The 19,442-nt window shown below is 41.3% G+C and overlaps 7 protein-coding genes across 7 annotated transcripts; 2 read left to right on the top strand and 5 right to left on the bottom strand.

Annotated features, from left to right (window-relative positions):
• Window positions 1–1,972: 1,972 nt before the first annotated feature.
• F4817DRAFT_287993 (peptide N-myristoyl transferase) lies at window positions 1,973–3,893 on the bottom strand. The gene is made up of 4 exons (XM_049299633.1): window positions 3,238–3,893; window positions 2,540–3,125; window positions 2,103–2,488; window positions 1,973–2,050 (listed from the first exon to the last, which is right to left on the bottom strand). The coding sequence occupies exons 1-4, from the start codon at window positions 3,777–3,779 to the stop codon at window positions 2,035–2,037; spliced, it is 1,530 nt and encodes a 509-aa protein (XP_049154408.1). The 5' UTR covers window positions 3,780–3,893; the 3' UTR covers window positions 1,973–2,034.
• A 229-nt stretch (window positions 3,894–4,122) lies between these two features.
• On the bottom strand, window positions 4,123–5,970 carry F4817DRAFT_352061 (alpha/beta-hydrolase). Its single transcript, XM_049305186.1, has 6 exons — window positions 5,693–5,970; window positions 5,554–5,627; window positions 5,309–5,506; window positions 5,239–5,246; window positions 4,472–5,174; window positions 4,123–4,418 (listed from the first exon to the last, which is right to left on the bottom strand). The coding sequence occupies exons 1-6, from the start codon at window positions 5,803–5,805 to the stop codon at window positions 4,339–4,341; spliced, it is 1,176 nt and encodes a 391-aa protein (XP_049154407.1). The 5' UTR covers window positions 5,806–5,970; the 3' UTR covers window positions 4,123–4,338.
• Window positions 5,971–6,566: 596 nt separating this feature from the next.
• F4817DRAFT_287965 (uncharacterized protein) lies at window positions 6,567–9,363 on the top strand. The gene is made up of 2 exons (XM_049299632.1): window positions 6,567–7,222; window positions 7,279–9,363. The coding sequence occupies exons 1-2, from the start codon at window positions 6,969–6,971 to the stop codon at window positions 9,182–9,184; spliced, it is 2,160 nt and encodes a 719-aa protein (XP_049154406.1). The 5' UTR covers window positions 6,567–6,968; the 3' UTR covers window positions 9,185–9,363.
• Window positions 9,364–9,530: 167 nt separating this feature from the next.
• F4817DRAFT_352053 (alpha/beta-hydrolase) lies at window positions 9,531–11,067 on the bottom strand. The gene is made up of 4 exons (XM_049305185.1): window positions 10,891–11,067; window positions 10,627–10,810; window positions 10,114–10,528; window positions 9,531–9,997 (listed from the first exon to the last, which is right to left on the bottom strand). Coding segments are annotated over exons 1-4 (1,056 nt in total). The 5' UTR covers window positions 10,893–11,067; the 3' UTR covers window positions 9,531–9,542.
• Window positions 11,068–11,167: 100 nt separating this feature from the next.
• On the bottom strand, window positions 11,168–12,295 carry F4817DRAFT_352051 (uncharacterized protein). Its single transcript, XM_049305184.1, has one exon. The coding sequence runs from the start codon at window positions 11,886–11,888 to the stop codon at window positions 11,343–11,345; it is 546 nt and encodes a 181-aa protein (XP_049154404.1). The 5' UTR covers window positions 11,889–12,295; the 3' UTR covers window positions 11,168–11,342.
• Window positions 12,296–12,825: 530 nt separating this feature from the next.
• On the bottom strand, window positions 12,826–14,017 carry F4817DRAFT_362031 (peptidase M50B-like-domain-containing protein; the record flags this gene model as incomplete). The annotated part of the gene is made up of 5 exons (XM_049306472.1): window positions 12,826–13,035; window positions 13,088–13,386; window positions 13,451–13,514; window positions 13,656–13,700; window positions 13,769–14,017. The coding sequence occupies 5 exons, from the start codon at window positions 14,015–14,017 to the stop codon at window positions 12,826–12,828; spliced, it is 867 nt and encodes a 288-aa protein (XP_049154403.1).
• A 1,712-nt stretch (window positions 14,018–15,729) lies between these two features.
• On the top strand, window positions 15,730–16,627 carry F4817DRAFT_352043 (uncharacterized protein). The gene is made up of 2 exons (XM_049305183.1): window positions 15,730–15,954; window positions 16,009–16,627. Exons 1-2 carry the CDS (start codon window positions 15,821–15,823, stop codon window positions 16,313–16,315), a joined length of 441 nt encoding a protein of 146 aa, XP_049154402.1. The 5' UTR covers window positions 15,730–15,820; the 3' UTR covers window positions 16,316–16,627.
• The last annotated feature ends 2,815 nt before the right edge of the window (window positions 16,628–19,442 follow it).

Raw genomic sequence — 19,442 nt, 5'->3', positions numbered from 1 at the left:
GGGAGAGAAAGCTATAGGCTGCACCAACCGTACGATTGCACGAATAGATTTCTCGTATTCCAGCCTAGAATCCTGCCCGGCAAAGAGCAATGACATCTACTACACATTACACACACCCATTACCACATATAACGGCGGCATTGTAACATGTCAAATATCAGGGGCCCACCGGGCCGCGTACCGCAGTGCATAATCAAGTTTAAAAGGATCAGAACTGCCGCTCATTGTAGCCATACAAGACCGTCTGTCCACCTTGTGAGGATCCCACCTCGCCTCAAATATCTTGTTTTCCAGCGTATGTAAATGCAATCCGCGTAAACTCACTCCTAAGCCAACTCATCCGACATCAACTACCTCCACATACACTAGGCCAGGTCCCATTCGCGCGGCTAACCAATCGATGAAACCCGTAAGTTGGCCTCTAGGGCCAACTGAGCCTAAATTTAGCTATGCATATAAATGTGGTCACCATATAGCGTTGTAGCATGGAGATGTCCCCATAGTCATCTGATTTATTACTCCGGGGAAAAAAGGGGGGTCGGTCGATCGAATTAAATAAATTTGTAAAAATATTTGACCACAGATACCACGCCGGGTATCTAACACCCCTGCAAATGATTGGACTCCCGATATTTTGACCGATGACGTTCCTTTTTTTCCCTACCCGGATGGATGAAGATATTTTCAACGTCTGGGATGGGGTATCTGGGGAAATACTGGTGGTTAGCGGGTTTTAACTAAGGACGGATGGAGATAATCTGGGAAGTACTCAGGCGGGTCTAAGCTGAGATACTCACATTCAACATCCCGAATCTCACCACAAAAGGTCCTTTTTCTTTTTTTCTAAGTTCCGCCGTTGAGATTAGACTCTCGCCTAAAAGTCCGTGTCCTCCTTTGGCGTACAGTCGTCGCAGAGGCCACCGGCATCTGACTCTTCCTCTCTTACGAGGTCCTTGTGACTGCACTCGCCCGTCTCATCGTATTCCTCACAGTCCTCAACTTTGACCTCATCGCTGGTGTACCACTGCAAGGAACTAGTTAGCCTTCGTTCTTGTTCAAAGCAAGTTTCTGGGGTAATGTATTAAGCTCGTAAGAACCTGTTTTGGGGAGGCCCGTAGCCTTGGAAGATGCTCTATGGGTTATTCTCGTGAATGGGATATGCGTAGGATGGTTTGAGACATCTAGAGAAAAAAGCATACTGCTCCGCACTCCTCACAGTACCACTTTAACAACATGTATTCGCACATATTCGGATAGGTGTTCGCTAGTATCCCGAGTCGTTAACAACGGAAGAGGTAGTAGGCTTCGAGAACGTGAATCTCGATCATATCCCGCTTCCCGGGAGCCTCTAAGGCAACTTGAGTCATGTTACTCAGGGAACGCCACAGACTCACGGGCCTCTACTTTGATTCACGGTATTCGCATTGACTCGCAAGACGTGGACGTTCCTGGAGACACTGACACACTAACAACGCTGGTGAATATCATCCGACTTCTGCCACGTGTGCAGGCGAGTACGAGCGGGATCTGTAGCGTCTAGAAAACACTTGACAAATCTTTTCATAGCTAGGACGAACGAAAAAAATGTATACTTTAATAAAGCGAAAAGGACTTCATCAATTGGCTGCATATACATGGCAACATCACAGGCATTTCCGATCCTAATTTATTGAGCAACATATCGGGACAGACACGAGACTTATGATTGGCTCAAAGTTGTTGAAGCCTTCTCAGGCTGTACTTCAGGTATCATTTAGAAATGCATCTACCCGAGCGAATAATTACCGCAATCTTCTAAAAACGTTTCCGGAGAACGGGCACCTGAAGCGACCTGAAGCGACCTGGGATGATGTAAGCTGGAGCTTCGAGGTCCGGCGTCCCTGTAGATCCGACACGGAGAACTCCGCGTAGTACCATGTGATAGCTAGCCGTAATATTGAGGAACTCTACCTCCGGATATCCGAGGTGAATCATATGCTACCTATATAATCTTGAAGACAGCAATATCCGGGCTGCTTAAGTACCTATATAAGCTCAAATTTGCGTCTTGCTGTTATAGTGTTAGCGACTAATACCTGACGATCTTGGGGTGTTTGACGAACCCAATGCCACTTAGTGCCTCGGTGTCCAAGCGGTTTCTTTTATCAATACCACCAGCTATCGGATTCGCTCGGTAATTAAAAAGATAATAATGGAGCTGGCCATCTCCAGGGCCGAATTTCTGTTCTTCCAGGAACAAGCCGTTATCCATGAGCGAGAGGGCATTGTAGACGTCAAATTGATACTGCTTGCAGAACACTAAAGAGTCCGAAACAAGAGCATTAAGACGGGGTTTCAAGGCCTCTCTATCGACAGGGGTGGTGAGTCCTGTTTCGGTAGCATAGTAGAAGAGATAAGCTGCTTTCACGTTTGAGTGTTTAGAGGGACCAATAACCGAGGACTCGAGACAATAAAACGAGACAAAGTCGGTGATTTTCTTATGTTCATCCTATTGATGCGGTTAGCTCAATCAGAATCCTACGCGGGTAATGAATATTACCTCGACGACGTAAGTCCAGACGACTTGCTCTTCTAGGGCATTTTTCTTGTTGTGCAGTAGCCAATGTTCGACTTCCTGCTTGTCAAACTCGGCGGCTAATTCGTACTTGGCCAAGTACCGAGTGAGAAGATCTTGAACAGCACCAACGTCTTTCTTTTGCATCTCTCTTAGTCCCCTGATTGAAGTTCGTTCAGGCACAGCATATTTCCTGATTTGGAACTGAGGCTTGCTGTTTGATGGTAAGGGGCTGAATCCGACTTCGTATAGTTTCTGCCAATTAATAGCTCGGTGGTAATATCGACAGGTGCTCACAGGCTTCGGGAGCACGATACCTCCGGTATAAATGGCCTGGAAAACACCTTCCAAGTTGCATAGGCGTGTGATCTCTTTGATAAGTACCGGGGCAAGACGCTTGGAGCGAAGCTTTTTATGTATGCAAAGGAAGTTGACCTCAGAGGCGTGTAAGACCTTGTCTCTAACGCGCAGTTCGACGGGAATAGCGGCGATGAATGCAACTAACTTCTTGGATTGTGAGGCCCGAACTCCTCGGTGCCACTCTTTTTTCCATCCGGGTGGCATCATCGCCCTAAACATAAGTTGGTTAGTTGGCGATCTCCCCAATTTCTACTTTGCTGTTGGGAATACGAGAACAAGAAAGGAAGAAATGAGTATAGATGGCTTTAGAGTGAATGCCTTACCATTTCAGGATACTAGCGGAATAATTGAAACGGAACATAGCTTCATCATCTTCAACGTAATGACCGTTTAGCAGTTCCCATACCTCCTTCAGCTGGCTATCGTCAAGTAAGTCTAAGGTGGACCATTCGAAGCCGTCGAGCAGAGGTGCAGGTGTCTTGGGAATCTCTTCGACGGTCTGAATCTTGATAGGTCCTTCCTCGATAGGCTGGTCGGGGTTGTCTTCTCCAAATTTGGGGACAGGTTGGGTGGCCCAGAACTTGTAGGCGCCCATATCCTTGACATTTTTCCCACTAGAAGCCAACCCCGTCATGATATCCTGGAGGTTGAGGCGCTTAAGGGCGTCGGTAGCAGAGTTGATATCGTCATTGCTCCCGCTGCCAAGTTCGTTTGCGAGGGCGGGATTGAGGTCGAGAAGTTGGGTTACTTGGTCCTTGGAGAGTCCATCAATAGCTTTATGTATCTTCTTAGCAGCCCTTTCCTTTTCCTTTTCCTTCTCTTTCTCCTTTCCCTTACCCTTGACGGGCTTTGATTCTTCGGACATGGTGTACTATGTGCCGTGTGCCGTATGCCAAGTCGTAGGTCGAGGGTAGAAGGATGAAGCGTGCTCTTAATAAAATGCTTGGAAGTTGTGCAGGTTAAGAGCTAAGGTAAATAAATGCATCTCATCGATGGCAGGGTTACAGTGCGGGGCAACATTAACCCCGCTATAAATCTGTAGCTGCATGTCCCTTCCTACTTACATACATGTACCTGGTGTAGATAGGGGGGCGCTACTTAATCTCAGGCACGTAAGTGCGTATATGTATTATACCTGATACCTGTTCCTATATTCAACTAGGTACATGTACACTGGGTTCATGTACAAAAAGAATACTACATGAGGTGTAGATCATTTAAATTGTATGTGGGTGGGTGCACATAGATGGATGTATTAGGTAGGTACCTATATATATATATATATATATATGAATGTATATAAGATAAGGTAGTCTTGGCTCTGGAAGTTTGCGTATGTGAATTTTATTAATGCAAAATTCTACTTTTCCGAGGATTAGTTGAGGTCTATAATGTTTGATATTACGACGTATAAAGAAGCTTAACTAGGTGCTTATAGCATCGAGCCCAAACGATCTCATGACGGCGAGCGAGACTGACGAAGACACCATTACTTCGTTGTGTCCTTCTCCTGTTAGTATTACTCCTAATTTTCGTTTGCTTGACTAGGCTACTTACCACTATACGACACAAGTTCTTCCCTGATGATAATATCTGGTTTAGCTTTGGCAATCGTCGTAAATGTCTCATCCTCTTTGTGCAGGGTTCGCTGTTCTTTCCATGATAAGAAGTTGTCGTTGTCCAAATTTTCTCCAATAGTAGCGCTAGCCGCAGATTTGAATAACGCATCGCTCTCACGAGACGGTACCGCTAAGTCATTCTTGGCATGGATAAAAGTCAGCCGTAGCCTTGTTCGTGTCAATCTCACCACATGGGCAAGCCGGTCTGCCGACTTCCACTTATCCACGATGAAATTTTGGAAGAACCGGAGGACCGGCGGGATCGGGCGAAGCAGCGAAAGCACTGGGATAAAACCCGCTGCTGAATATGAAGAAAGAAGAGTTGGTAGGTCCGAGAACCCGGCTATGAGAATGATACCCGCGAATTCGATTCCTTGCATAGCGAAATGCTCTGCGACGCCGCTCGTAACCGCCGTTCCGAGGCTATGGCCCATTATGACAATCCGGCTGGCTGAGATGCCAGCCACTTGCATTGCCCAATCCACGGCAGCAATACCATCGTGGATTAGCCCTGCCTCTGATGGCGTACCGGTCGATTTACCAAAGCCACGGTAATCAATGGCCAGAACATGGTAATGTGATGAATCAGTCAGGGTATGATAACTGTCGGGGCGATACCCCTGGGCAACATGGCCACCGTTCTGTTGCGTATTAAAGTTAATAATCACAACACTAACCGACGCTATATTTCGGGTCCTCACTAACCCCATGAACTGCAGATTGACAGTTAGTATTATTAGTAGCAATATACGTGGTATAAGTTGGATCTTCATACAATATATTACAAGGCGAGCATCGGGTTCATCTTTGAGCAGCTTAAATGATGCCGTCTTGGTAATATCGTCCGAGTAGCCTCGTTGTTGAGCCTGGAGCTTGTTCTCGTGCTTCAAGTAGGTTGTAAGAGGTAGAATATGCCACGCATAGATGCTTTCCCCATCAACGGTACTTAGCGAGAAAGGCGTTACCTGGTTTCCTTTAGATTGATTAGATCAGTTAAGGTGTTACTTCACATGAACTTACTAGCGAACCCCCAATACTCTGGTTTATTTAAGTCATGCCAGAACAACGTATTAATTCGATGACAGTACAAAAAGCTACAGGCGTCCTAGTTAGTAGCACATTATAGCTGCATTTCGTAAACGAGAATCGATGGCCTTACTGTCTCTGAAAGAAAGGAAAGGCGCCTAGTAATATGAAAAGTAGATAGAGACCAAATGGGACGCCTAGACTAATGCTTACGGGGATAGCCCACCGTGGAGTTCGCGAGGTCATAGCTGTTAAGGAGACTGGCGCTTCCGGTCCCCTTTAGTACAGTACTCTGTATACTCTGAGGGATAAGTTGAATGAAACAATTGATATTATACAATGTAGGTATGTTGGATCATGCAGGTGAGATCCATGCTGGTTGAAAATCAAGTACATCTTGGTACCTGAAGCTTCATATAGAATATAACCCGGTACATTAACAATGGCTTATAAGTGCATAAACTAATATGTCTAAGCCAGAATATAGGTTTATTAGAGTTTTACGTATTAACGCAGCTACGGATGACCCTTTCAAAAGTTATGTCCATAGGAAAACCCCTGCCGGGCCCGATACGCACTGACCATGCTTGGTGACAGCTGCTCACCTATTTAAGGCATGTATTATATTTTACCCTATTATTCTAAGCCAAGATATTTCCCTTTTAAAAAGATTATAAAATTATAAAAAGTTATATTTACATAAGTAATTGGATTAAAATTTGTATAACTTCTTTTTTTATTATAATTCCATTTTTCCGTCGGGATATAGTTTAAAATATAAAACAGGTATTTTATATATACATTTATCTTTAAGTCGCCAGGTGTCAGCTAATCATGGTCAGTGCATGTCGGGCCTGACAGGGGTACCTTATGGACAAAACTTTTGAAAGGGTCATCCGTACAAGGCTTGCATATGAATGCGGGTCCTGCGGCGAACCCTGATAGCCTGATCCTCCCCCCGGATAACCTATAAGGATTTAGTTAAGGTACCGTACTAGCGTACATCAAAAAATAGACCCGCCTTTTCACCACTAATTACAAACTCTCACTTCTTCCCTTCTTATTGATTGTGAGCTACTGTTCAAAAGTTTCCTGTCCTGTATCCCATCACTCAATCGAAAATCAAAGCCGATCTCACGTCGAATTACCCTACGTTATTGATAGACTCCCGTCCTTATTTACACAGTATTCTCGTGCTTCTCTTACCATACAGTAACTTACCACTACGTGACATTAGCTAGTCCTTGGCATTATCATTGTCGTTTCGAGAGATTGCTATACTACCAAAATGCACTTATAAATTTCCTTCTATTGATGGAATATAGCGTCTCTTTTTCTTCTCTTCACATTTCCACGGTTGCTCACCCAAGCTTCTTCGGGAGGTAGAAGCCCCTGTATACTTCGTTTCGATGGAGAGAAAACGAAAGCTACCGGCGAGGGCTGCCGCAAGAGTTGAACATGTCTCCAAAAAACGAACTGCGACACCTCCCGAGCGATCTGTAACTCCAGTTCCTGCATCGGCATCGACTCCGGTACCTACTGAAACTGTTCCGGAAGACCCTCCTCTACCAAAATCTATCCAGGCCGGTAATCCCTTACCGACCGTCGAACATCCGCAACCCGATGATCTCTCAAGTAAAGATTACCAGTCCATTCAAGAAAGGTATATCTGCTTAGCCTTCCCTATTGGCAGAAAATTCGCTAATACTATCATCTTAGTGGTGTACTAGCCGAATCACTCTTAAGATCGCGTCAAAAATGGGCTCACGAAGGCGTCTTTGAGAAGTATTGGACTAAACCCACGAAGCGGAAAGGCGTCGTCAAAGAGGACCCCAACAACCCCCCTAAAGATAGCATGACCAAGCTCGGTCAAGTTACGATTACTGTCGAGCCTCACGTTCTCGAAGCTACTATGTACGCTGTCAAAGATCCGAAACCTGCGCCTACTACCAACTCTACTTTCCGACCCATCGTACAATATGGTCCTCCAAATGGTGCCATGCCCCCTCCTCCGAAACCGAGCACACCATCCACACCGAGCGCACCGGTAGCCTCGCCTTCGCAGCCGCCAGCTCAGCCACCCTCGCAACCATCCTCGACAGCGCAACCGCCAGTACAAGCGCAAGGCCAGACACAACCTCAGTCGCAGACGCAGCAATTAGATCTGCAGCGACCTCCATCTACCACCATACCTCCTAATAAGCCATTAGCCTCCCCACGTGGTCTAGACTCGGTCCTTGCCGCTCCTCAGCACCCACCGACGATCCCTCCCACGACAGGCCCCTCACAGCCAGCACCCCCTCAGCCTAGAGGGCCCTCTCAACCCGGATTGAGTACCAACCGACCGCTACATGCTCCTAACTCAGGAGCAACTACAGCCGTCACGGGACCGGCTGTCCCCGCGCCAGCCAAGTCTTCTACGCCAGCTGCAAAACCGGCAACGCCGACTGCTCCCGGTGCTGATCCTATAATAGTTACACTGGCGGAGAGAGCATCTGAAGATCCCCAACTCCGCGATCTTATGAAGCGCGTTGCTATTGGCGACGCCGCACCCGCTGAGCTGGCGCACTTTCAAAAGATAATTGACCAGATTACCGCCGATTATAAGAAAAAAGGGGGCCAACACGGTCCATCAGCGGATAGGCTCATCGTAGACGGAAGAACGGTCAAGTATTTCGCCGACGAGGTCCGAACTATACTTGAAATCGTTCTCGCTTCCAACCCGCATCAGAGATCCAATGATCTGAGGACACCATCAGGAAGCGATCCATTAGTAATTCTGCTCGTGAAGAAGGCCTTGGATGATGTGGTTACGCGGGACATTGTTAGGAGAATAGCTGAGGGCAAAACTAAATTCACAGATACCACGGATTTGAAGACGACTCTTGATAAACTGAAAGATCTTGTAGTGAAGGAAACCTCAAAACCCCAGCAGGTGACAACAGGGGCTTCTCAGACAACGGCTACGAACGGGGTAGAGAGTCCTACTGTACAAACCGGTTCTGTGTCAAGAAAGGCATCACTTACCGGGCCTGGACAACCTACTCATACGTCTAATTCCCAGCAGGCGCTACGCTCAAAGGGACCGCCACCATCTATCAAACCCGATATCTCGGCTATCGTACTGGAATTTTCTGGAGGTACCGGTGACAGGTACTTGTTCCCCAAGTACAGCATCATCGAATATGTCAACCCTACTCAGGCCGTTGCATCCTTCCTTATAGTACGAAAGGGAAGCAAGTTAGAGTACGGAGGGGATCCTGCATTGGACTATTATCAGCCTGTGACGATCCGGATATATGCCCAGTCCCCTAAACACCTAGAGAGTTTGGCCAGGGTAGTCGCTCCTCAGGATGAAGTGCGACGCTACATGGATGATATCATGGATAATATGACACGGGCTGAGTACGTGCTCCTCGCAATGCGCCTGCCAAAAGCGGATAAGGAGGAGCAAGTAGAGGAGGGCACTAGTACGCCAAAGGCAGATCCGGTAAATCAGCCTCAGCAGTCTAAGGTGCTGTGGAACAGCAAGGTTTCTTCTACGGCGACTCCGCCGCAGAAACCTATAACAAAACCACTGGGCGAGGACGAGCAGTACCAGAGCTTCATCGCCACTGTAAGCTAGAAAGTCAGGGTAGAGAATGCTCTTGGACGCTTGCGCGGGAATCTCCTGGATTGAGGGACGAGTCTTGCTACTTAGAAGTCGAAGAAAATGGCGCGAATAAGGTATGGATGGATGGGTTATTGCTTTGATGGACTTGAAGATTTGATATGAGATACCTAGGTTGGGCGGAATAGGCGTATTTGCGTCCCACACAATGCGACTACGCGAAGATTATGTATTAACTCAACGGTGCCTATCACGTTTGCTGCGTTGCGTTCACCAGTCCGTATAGGACCCGCCTCAATAACTATTTTTCTTCTGATAGTGTAGTTTGATATGCAGACATATACTCAGTTCTACATGATGTATTACTGTCTCTTCACCGCCCACTCAACTTCTCACCTAATGCGCACCGCGCCTCGAGCAACTCGTTAAACCATTGCGTTCGCTCGTTAATAGGAGCGTGGCCCAGACCATCCACGATTAAGCCTTCGCCCGGTTGCAGCCACTCTATCAGTTTCCTCCCGTGAGGCGTTGATATCATCCCGTCGTCAGTCCCGTGCATAACTAGGATCCGCTCGCGGCCTACCTTGTCTCCTATCTCCTTTAATTGCTCCGGACTCTTGTAATGCCAGCCTGCCGCGACGAGCTGCAGTAGGAAACCCTTCTTGGTGAATCCGCTTGTGTCGCGCTGCTTAGTGATTTCTTGAGCGGCGAAGCGCTCGTAGTTGGTGTTGAACTTGAGGTACCCGCCGGCTGGGATTTTGCACCGCGGGACGGTCTCGTCGGGGACTGTGGCGGTGTCTGGTGCCGTTAGGTAGTTGGCGGGGAAGACTGGAGGAGGTTAATATGGTATGCATAATACTATGTCCAGCTCAGCTCGGGGGTGTGGATGTATATGTAAACAAGAACGGGCGGGAATGGTGATAAGGGGTAATATCAATACATACTAGCCCCAGCCGCATACTGCACACTCCGATCCAGACTCTTCGGCAGCAGCATCGTGATCCTGTTCATCATGTTCTCGGCGAACGTAGTCGTGTTCTCGATACATGCAGCCGTGCAAATCAGGCTCAAGCTAGCGATGCGCTCCGGCACTAGATACGCCAATTCCTGCGCGATCATACCCCCCATGCTGATGCCGCAGACATGTAACTCCCGCGGCGACGTCCAGCCGATATGGTCGATCACTTCCAGCGCGTCGCGCGCCATAGCCGATGTGCTGTACCGCGACAACGGCTTATCGGAGCGGCCCATGCCTCTGTTGTCGAGGATCAGGACGGAGTACTGCGATCCGTGGATGTGTCCGAAGTGCATGGTTTGCCGCTGGTAGGCGATTTTGAAGAAACCTAGGCCGCAGAGGAGCTGTGAAGAGGGCTTTGTGAGTCTTGTTTGTTTTCTCTTGAGCAAGGCTCATCCCGGAGGAGATATCACCAAGAGGGGTGTGACGGTGAGCTACGCACTATGAGTTTTATAGGACCGTCGCCGTGGACTTCCCAACTGATGTTTATGGGCCCGCCTCTACCGGCAGCGACGGGGAGGAGGCCGCTTTGATGCGGCTCGAGCTGCCACATTGCTGTCGGGAAGGCTGGACTCTTGACCACATCCTGGACGGACGGGAAGGTCGCCGCGATCTTTGTTTCTGGCCTGGTATTTTATTAGCTGAGGACTACGTAGGTATTCGGTTTACGTATATATGGCGTGAGAACGGAGGGTAAAATACGTACATGGGATTTAGGGAGTGTTGACTTATAAAGGAGAATATCAGGGTAGGCTACACTTATTATTCAAATGGCGAGTGTTAGGCCGGTATTGCTAAATATACGTGTGCTACTTATAAAGAGCTTCAGAAAGTTTATGTCCATGACAAAAGTATAAGTTCGCCTCTAACGACGCCATTCAACTCTACTGACGCCAGTCTCAGCCTCGGTTGGACTTATTACCTGTTGTGGGTGGATATCGTTAGCTGTAACTACTTCTTAGGTGCATTCATATGCTTTATAATTCCTTGTAGCCGCTTTATTGCGTTCTCGGTGACTTTTATGCTAGTGGCTGGATTGTACAAACGATCTCGCATGATCTACATTTGCTAGGGTCTAAACTGGTATCATACTAAATAAAAATGGGGACGGGGCAGTGAATACAAGGCAAGGAAACTTGATTCATTCTTCATGTCGTATTAATCAACACCTGCTACGCCCGGTGCCTGAGTCCCAGCATAATCGTACTGTAGCGATCCTCCATGCGTCAAATTTGAATATCCCATCTGAGTTGCCTGTGTATCCATCCCTGTCTTCAAAAATCCACTGTTATCTCTACCACTACTAGTAGCAAGGTTATTGTGAGTTCCGGTCGTCGTCGTCGTTGACGATTGGTCTGGTCGGATACTAGGTGATTTGTTTTGGCTTTGTTTTGATAGAGACCGGGAGACTTCTGCGGACGATACGCCTTCGCCAAAGTATAGGTAATCCGTAGGCTCGGGGCTTACGTCTTGCTTAGCGCTTAGCCTGCTTGACGACTGTCCGCTCGAAACTGAAGGTTTTCGTAGTCCTTTATTCGATTTCGGCGCGCGTGGTCCTGATTGTGACGAATCTTTCGATGTAGACTCGGTTTGCTCTAATGATGCTGTGGGAGCCTTAACATTGTCGTCCTCCTGGGGTTTTCCTTTCCGACTTTGTGGTTTTATAATGCTCTTTACACGTGAGATGAAGCCTGCAACGCCCATCTTGAAAATATACAATAGGTGTATGAGATTTAGGTACTGTTAAACGCAAAAATGTCAATTGAGTAAACTTAAGCTAGCGCGCTGTGCTTCTATAACAATAATCAATAATTTACCGGATCTTCTTGAGGTTTAATATAGGTGTATTTCTTTGACTTCAAAAATGTCTAATAACGTGATCAACGATGTAGGTTGGAATATGAGGCTGTGAGTTTACGTGTTCGGTTGCAATTTCAACTTCCAGCAAGGATAGCTTTTGGTACTACCTAGCTCAGCTGAAAGTCAGCAAATGCGCCACAATAGTATTATAAGTTTGGTATGAGGTCATAAGATGGACTCTACACCTAGGAAGATCTTGGAAAAGAAAGCCTTTGCTAGTGGTTAGAGGCTTTAGAAAGAACGAAATTAGGATATGCAGCTCGAAGTTCAACTTATACCTCACTAAATAGGTAGGTCATAGAATTACACGAAAAATAAAACTTTACCTAGGTACTCTTGGCAATCGTAAGTAAATAAACTTGATTTTCTTAAAGAGGGTGGCTATCACGTATAAACACGAGAATTGCGTAATTACGAAAAGTCGGAAATCAAGTGTTTATTATATCAAACACCAACTATTACACTAGGTAGACTCTAGTGCGCGATATGGAGACACTATTGGGTTATAGCTTACGCGGCAGCAACCAGGTACGGTTGACCATAGGGAATACAGGGACAACGACGACTTGTATGAAAGAGCAAATCCGCATCAGACCTATTGTCTGGCATTCGTTAATAATAAAGGGTATCTACAATAGACTGAAAAAAAGAACACCCTATGGGTATGTCCTCCTCATGACCAAAATCCGTAAAAGCCTTGCATAGAAGCCTCAAAACTCCGCATAACTAATTATCGAGGCGTAACTTCGTGACCCCGAAACCTATTATCCTAACCGGTCGCTCAGAGAGTTGGAATAAAATTCTTCGAATCCTCTTCTTGTTGTGCAAATGATTGTGGGAAAGCGGCAATCCCGGCAATAATCCCGGCAGCCATAAAGCAAACTGAAATAATGGACCAGATGACGCCCCAGCACTGGGAAGAGCCGCCGTAGCGCTCGGCAAACACACTGGCATCAGAACTATTGACTTTGCGGAGGATCAGATCGTCGCACTAGAAATCAATTAGCACTAATAATATGCACGAAACATTGCTCAAAACTCACAATATCCCAAACGCTGTACAGTGAGCTCATCACCCCGATGAAGAGCACAAGGAATCGCAGCGGTTCGGCATGGGCAATGAACCAGAATGCCACCAAGAGTCCGACGGCAAGTAGAATAGTCACGATCGTAAGCCAATCTCGTTTACCCCACCAGAGTGTCAGTAAGAAGCATACGCCTAAAACTAGACTGGCGATCTTGCTTGCGACGATGTCGAAGCCGCAGAAGATAAGAAGGGCGCCGATGAGGGAGGATCCTAGGTAGCCAGCGGGTAATGTGATGGCACTCTTTCCTCCAACCACTAACAATAAGAGTCAGCATTTTTAACAAGAATGAGAGGAAGAAAATAATATTTGAATACATACTATGGGTGACACCTCCTTCACGAGGGTCAAGAGAGATAGATTTGACACGTCCACCTGTGCAGCACTTTGAAACGAGTTAGTATTTGCATCCTGAAGTAATAAATATCTAAGCCATAGGCATGCTAGAGGACATTGACTTCCTCGTCAACTCGATAGAGAAATATAGAATATGTGAAAAAATGAAGGACTGATAATGTCTACTTACGGCAGTTATAGCGTGTCCAAACTCATGAAATGCAATAACAAGCATCTATGAAATGTAGTTAGCAACGAAAGCCCAATACCCAGCCAGATATGTGGGCAACAGCTATTAGATACCTTAAAAGGCCATAATGACCATCGCACATAAGGAACGTTCCATAAAATTGCAATAACGACGACATAGACAGCGATAATACCCAATGTAACTTTTTGGGCATCGCTAGTGACAGTCAAGTCGCGGCGCGATATGGCATCCCGCCGAGCTAGTCTGGCGACCTCGGGTCCGGCTGCTACCACGGCAGCTCTCGCACTGCGGAGTAGGTGCTCGGAAATGAAGAGCCCGGGCCTCTCGTGTACCGGAGCCATGTTGTAGTAGGTGGGTGTTGTGAACGAGCGTAAGGTAGCGTAGGAATGAGCGTCTGTTTAGGTACCTAGGGAATTTACAAGAGGTACGAAGGCATTGCAGGTTAAGGCGAAACGTTGCAGTCTCTCCGGAAAGGCAGTTTATCTGTAAAAATCATAAAACTTAAGAATTGGCTAGCTGACGTGGACAGGTGGGCTGATACAATACAAGCGTGTGTTTTTGCTGTCCTATTAGTGACTTTCCAGTGTATGCCGAGACAAAGCATAACGCAAGCTGTTCTGCTGCGCCCCCATGCTGTGGCGGTGGTTGGTTGTTGGGTACCTACCGATGTATCTCATTATCGTGACTTACAGTCGCGGGGGTGGGGTTGCCTAATTTTAGATGCCGAAGCCGCTAACCTGGGTACCTCCACGTCTTAAGAAAACCTCAGAATACGTATCTTTATCTAGAGGTTAGAGATGGCTTTCAGCTAGTATAAAAAAAAAAAGAAAAAAAAGAAGAAGAAACAATCATACCAGATTACTTATTAGACCTTTTTACGTTATAAAACAAATAACCATATACTTAATAGTATCCTATCTCACTAAGTGCTGTAGTTCGGAATGATCCGTATACGATAATTCTTAGCGTCGTGTCGATATGATTTATACGAGTATTGCTAATGTAGGGTGATAGTTCGAAGGCAAGAAAATATGTGATATTAGATATATGGTATTGGTGCGTCAAGTTCTACAGTTCCTGTGCCTACTCCTATCGATAAAGCAATATGAAAATTATGTCGAAGCGAACAATCTATTGATATGTCTATCAGTTCAGCTCCTGTAACCTCAACATCACGAAAAGACTTCGGGGTCTCCGAGAACAGTGAGAATTGACCATAGGAAAAGACATACAGTCCCGGAGTAACATACCCGTAGAATTAATATAGCTCCTTATTCTGCCCGATTCCGACCTTGTTGGAAGGGCCGACTCTTGCAACGTTGTAAAAGCCATCTTTGACATTTCGGTGGTCAATAGCTAGGGGAAGACTCAGCCCACTATATATGCCAAATGGTAAGCCACCAAGTATATTCTATACTGAGACATTTAATTGGTACTAATTGGACCGACCGTTTGTCGTGTTGAAGGATGAAGTTCATTACTCTTTAGGGATAAGGCCAGCGCCCTATAGCTACACTTTGGGTAGCGTTTTGCAGTTTAGGCGACGATCTACCATCGCCTATCGCGAGCCTGAGCGAATCGGAGGATGAGTTTAAGCCTCGAGTGGAATACGAGGCCTGCCATGGCTGCCATGTTACAGTATTTTGAGCATGTCTCAGAACACTACGATACTGGGTAAATTGAGAAAGGCACCATAAGCCTCTAAACTGATATCATTGGGACCAATAGGAAACGATTCGCAGTGCAGGTAAGAAAGTTAGGGGGGTAGGGAGGGTGCCATTCCCCATCGTATGAAAGGGGGGGGATCATTATTTCTCCACTGAAATAATTATCATAGACCGCCGTCTACATGCATTTGAGGCTACACCTACCATCTGATGCGATTCTAGACCCAACGGGAAGTATCGATCGTCGGGAGAAAGTGAAGAGCCGTGGATTGACTCGCCCCTTTCCCTCTGGTTGGGACCATTCAGAGGCAGGTAGGATTCGATGATGACAGGTACCATCAGGCATATATATAGACCTAGAAGGTCGCATCAAGAAATGTCAAAGTTAGCTTTCATCCTCATTACAGCTTCAGCCCTCTCGCTTAAACCAGACTCTCGCTAGACCTTCGTTTAAATTAATCAACCATCATTTTCAACATGAAGCTGTTCTCAGGTGCATCGCTTGTCGGCCTTCTCGCCACTACTGGTCTTGCTAGCGCGAAGGGAACCCAAGCGCCATTTTCCATCTCCAAGTTCTCTGCAGGAGCTACTCCGCACTCGTCGATCGGATAGTGAGTCGACACAACATTTCATAGGAGTTGACTTGTTCCTAACCTTTTTAACAGCGTCGAACTCACCTGGTCGTACTCCAGCGGCCAGAACTCGACGACATGCTCAGCAAATCCGGGAACCTACCAAGTCTTCCCTTCCGTCGTAAAGACTGCGTGCAGCGACCCGTCGACATTCTTCAACTTGACTAAGCGCTCAGACGGCGGAGCGGACCTTGAGCTTTGGTATCAGGAGGCATATGCCATCCACACCATCTCAGCAGATCAGATCGTATGGACGAACCAGCAGTCGCCGACCGGAACCGTGCAAGTCTACTCAGGCCCCCAGAACTTCACCGTAAAGGCAAATTACCCAGAGAACTAGGTGCCAAAGGTACTGAAGGTGTTGTTCGACGCGTTGGCCATTGTTGCAGTGTTAGCCTGTATATAACATTCGAAAGGCAGGACTGATTTAATATGGTTGTTTGTAGCCGTGGGACTGCGGTGAGGTATATTAGAGAAGGAGTGCGATTGAAGGGACATGTGCGTCGGTCTTAAGAGTAAAGCCATGCTTCCACCTTTTTTTAAAGTAGATAGCAATGTAATTTTTGAGATCATCATCAAACGCTTCCACCATATTAATATGTTGGACCTGTAGTGATGTTTCCGTACGGATGCGGACGTGATGTAATTACCCAGTGGTATTTCGTACCAGGTACCTGGCGTAACGCCGCCGGGAGCCAGTGTGCGTTTATGCCTACGAATACAAGGACTTAAGATATAGTATTACGATTAGTAATAGCATCTAAGTGAGTTGCGTAATATTGTTAATTATTAAATTTATATAAAAATTATAAGAATAATTATATATATAATTAAAGCCATTCCGTAAGCAGTAATGCTTTATTAATAATTAATTTATATGTAATAATAAATTTACATTATTTTTTTTTTATATAATTATTTTCAATTATTATAATATTTCCTTTTAATATATTTTAATTTAATCGTTTTTATAAACGTTATTTATTTTAATTTAATAATTTTTTATTAACGTATTATATATTATAAATTAAATGTTTATTTTAAACGTAAGTTAAAAATAAATTAATGTTATTATATTTATTTTATAATAATATATTATTAAAGTTTTAAATTTAATATATATTATTAATATAATAATTTTTAATAATTTAAAAGTTATTATAATAAAGTTTATGTTTAATAATCTATTATTTTATTTATAATATTTAATTTTTAAACGCGTACGTTTTAATTAAACCTTTTTTTTTTATAAATATACGTATATTTAATTTTTTGTTAATTTATTATTATTAAAGTTACCATAAATTAATAGTATTTTATGTTATGTAATTAATTGTTTTACGAATAATATTTTTTTTTTATTATTTTACGTATGTATTTATTATATTTAATTAATTATTAATTTTATAAAAATTATATATTAAATATTAAATAAAAATTATTATATTTTTTTAATTTAAAAATATAATTATATATAATTAACGCTTTTTTTAATAAATTGAAAAAATTTGCTATAAAATTTATTTGGTATTTACGTAATATAATTTTTTTAATATTTTTGTTAACTTTTTTTATTTTACCGTTTTTTTTAATTATAATAATATAAAATATTTAATTATTAAACTTTTTTCTTATATTTATTTAATAATATTTACGTTTATAAATAATTTTATATTATTATTAATTTACTTTTTTAAATAATTATATATATTGTTAATATATATAAATAATAATTAATATTTAACAAATATAATATTTTATATTAAACATATTTTAACTTATTTTATGGCGTATTTTACAATTATTAATAAAATATATATAATAATTAATATATAATTAATTATTTATTACGTTAATAATATTAAAAATTAAATTAATTATAAATTAAATAATAAAAAATTTAATTTTTTCATTAATTAATAAATAAAACATTTAATAATAATTTATTATATAATTAATATTATATTTAAATATTAATATTATTTTAATATTTCTTTTATATAATTTCGATTATAATATAATTTTAATTATAATAAATTTTATATAATTAAATAATTAAATTATTATATTTTAATATTTTTTAAAAATTTATAATTTTATATATTGTTTTTATTATATATAATAAATTTTTAAAAACTTTATTATATTTAATAACTTTATATAAATATCTTTTATAAATAATAAAATAATTATTTGTTTATTTTTCTTTAATAATATTTAATAATGTTATTAATAAATATCATTATTATATAAGTTATTAAATAAGTTATTATATTTATTTTATTTGTATATTAACCACATTATTAAAATAAACCATAAAAAAAATCTTTTTTTTTTTTTTTTTTAATTTATTAAGTTTTATATTAAATAAAACTTTATAATTGGTAGTTTTATTTTAATAAACGGCTTTTAAGCCATTAATGTAATACTTTACATTTAATAAAAAATATTATATTATTTTTTTATTTTTTTTTATTATTTTTTAAATTTATTCGTTATAACGGTTAAAACATAAAAAATATTATTACAAATAACCTTTTCGAAAATTATATTTTTAATGCCGAAAATATATTTTAATACTATTAAAGATATATTAAAACTTTAATATAATTTTATCGAAAAATCGAAAATAACCTTTTATTAAAAACGATAAAATATAATAATAACAAAATATAACACAATCGTTTACTTAAACCCGATACCTTTAAATTATTTACATATTCATATTTTCGAGTCATTTATATATCCCAATTAAGTTTTTAATTAAAGTTAAAATTAAACCATTTTACATTACTTTTACTTTTATTATATAATACTTTTATTTTAATTAAAAAATTACTTTTTTAATTAAATTAAAAAAATATATTATATTTTTTTAAAAATCTTAAATATTTTTTATAAAAATTTTATTTTAATTATTTTATATTTTAATTAAAAAATAAATAAAAATATAAATAACGTTTTTAAAATAATAACTTTTTTAAAAAAAAATTTATTCCTTTTAATAATATAAAAATTACTATAAAATAATATATAATAAATTTTTTTATACGTAAAAAACTTTTAATATTTTAAATAATAACATTTTTAATAACTTTTATACAATTATTAAATATAAAACTTTACCAAATCTTTAAAAAATTACAATTTTAAATAAATTATTAATTTATATAAATTTTGTAAAACATTTAATTTTATATAAAATTATATATTAAGTATAATATTAATATTAATAAATAAATTAATTATATTATTAATTAAAATATTATTATTATTACCAAAAATTTTAACATTATTAATAATACCATTATTATTAATAAAAATCTTATAATTAACATTAAAAATCTTATTATTATTATTAAAAATTTTATTATTAATATTAAAAATTTTATTATTAATATTAAAAATTTTAATATAATTAATTAAAATTATATTTTTATTAAAAATAATTTTATTATTTTTTATAA

Source organism: Daldinia loculata (assembly GCF_022478755.1).
Source record: "Daldinia loculata strain CBS 113971 unplaced genomic scaffold F4817scaffold_82, whole genome shotgun sequence".
NCBI classification, from domain to species: Eukaryota; Fungi; Ascomycota; class Sordariomycetes; order Xylariales; family Hypoxylaceae; genus Daldinia; species Daldinia loculata.
Note: the sequence above shows the minus strand (reverse complement) of the source record. Positions and strands in the feature narration are given on the sequence as shown.

Coding starts and splice junctions, on each gene's coding strand:
- F4817DRAFT_352051 (XM_049305184.1), bottom strand. CDS start 11,888: ATGGGCGTTGCAGGCTTCATCTCACGTGTAAAGAGCATTATAAAACCA.
- F4817DRAFT_287965 (XM_049299632.1), top strand. CDS start 6,969: ATGGAGAGAAAACGAAAGCTACCGGCGAGGGCTGCCGCAAGAGTTGAA. Junction 7,223..7,278: donor TACCAGTCCATTCAAGAAAG/GTATATCTGCTT, acceptor CTATCATCTTAG/TGGTGTACTAGCCGAATCAC.
- F4817DRAFT_352061 (XM_049305186.1), bottom strand. CDS start 5,805: ATGACCTCGCGAACTCCACGGTGGGCTATCCCCGTAAGCATTAGTCTA. Junction 5,507..5,553: donor AGAGTATTGGGGGTTCGCTA/GTAAGTTCATGT, acceptor ATCAATCTAAAG/GAAACCAGGTAACGCCTTTC. Junction 4,419..4,471: donor AGAACTTGTGTCGTATAGTG/GTAAGTAGCCTA, acceptor TAACAGGAGAAG/GACACAACGAAGTAATGGTG.
- F4817DRAFT_352043 (XM_049305183.1), top strand. CDS start 15,821: ATGAAGCTGTTCTCAGGTGCATCGCTTGTCGGCCTTCTCGCCACTACT. Junction 15,955..16,008: donor CCGCACTCGTCGATCGGATA/GTGAGTCGACAC, acceptor CCTTTTTAACAG/CGTCGAACTCACCTGGTCGT.
- F4817DRAFT_352053 (XM_049305185.1), bottom strand. Junction 10,529..10,626: donor ACGGTCCTATAAAACTCATA/GTGCGTAGCTCA, acceptor CCCTCTTCACAG/CTCCTCTGCGGCCTAGGTTT. Junction 9,998..10,113: donor GCAGTATGCGGCTGGGGCTA/GTATGTATTGAT, acceptor AACCTCCTCCAG/TCTTCCCCGCCAACTACCTA.
- F4817DRAFT_287993 (XM_049299633.1), bottom strand. CDS start 3,779: ATGTCCGAAGAATCAAAGCCCGTCAAGGGTAAGGGAAAGGAGAAAGAG. Junction 3,126..3,237: donor TCCGCTAGTATCCTGAAATG/GTAAGGCATTCA, acceptor ACTTATGTTTAG/GGCGATGATGCCACCCGGAT. Junction 2,489..2,539: donor TCTGGACTTACGTCGTCGAG/GTAATATTCATT, acceptor CCGCATCAATAG/GATGAACATAAGAAAATCAC.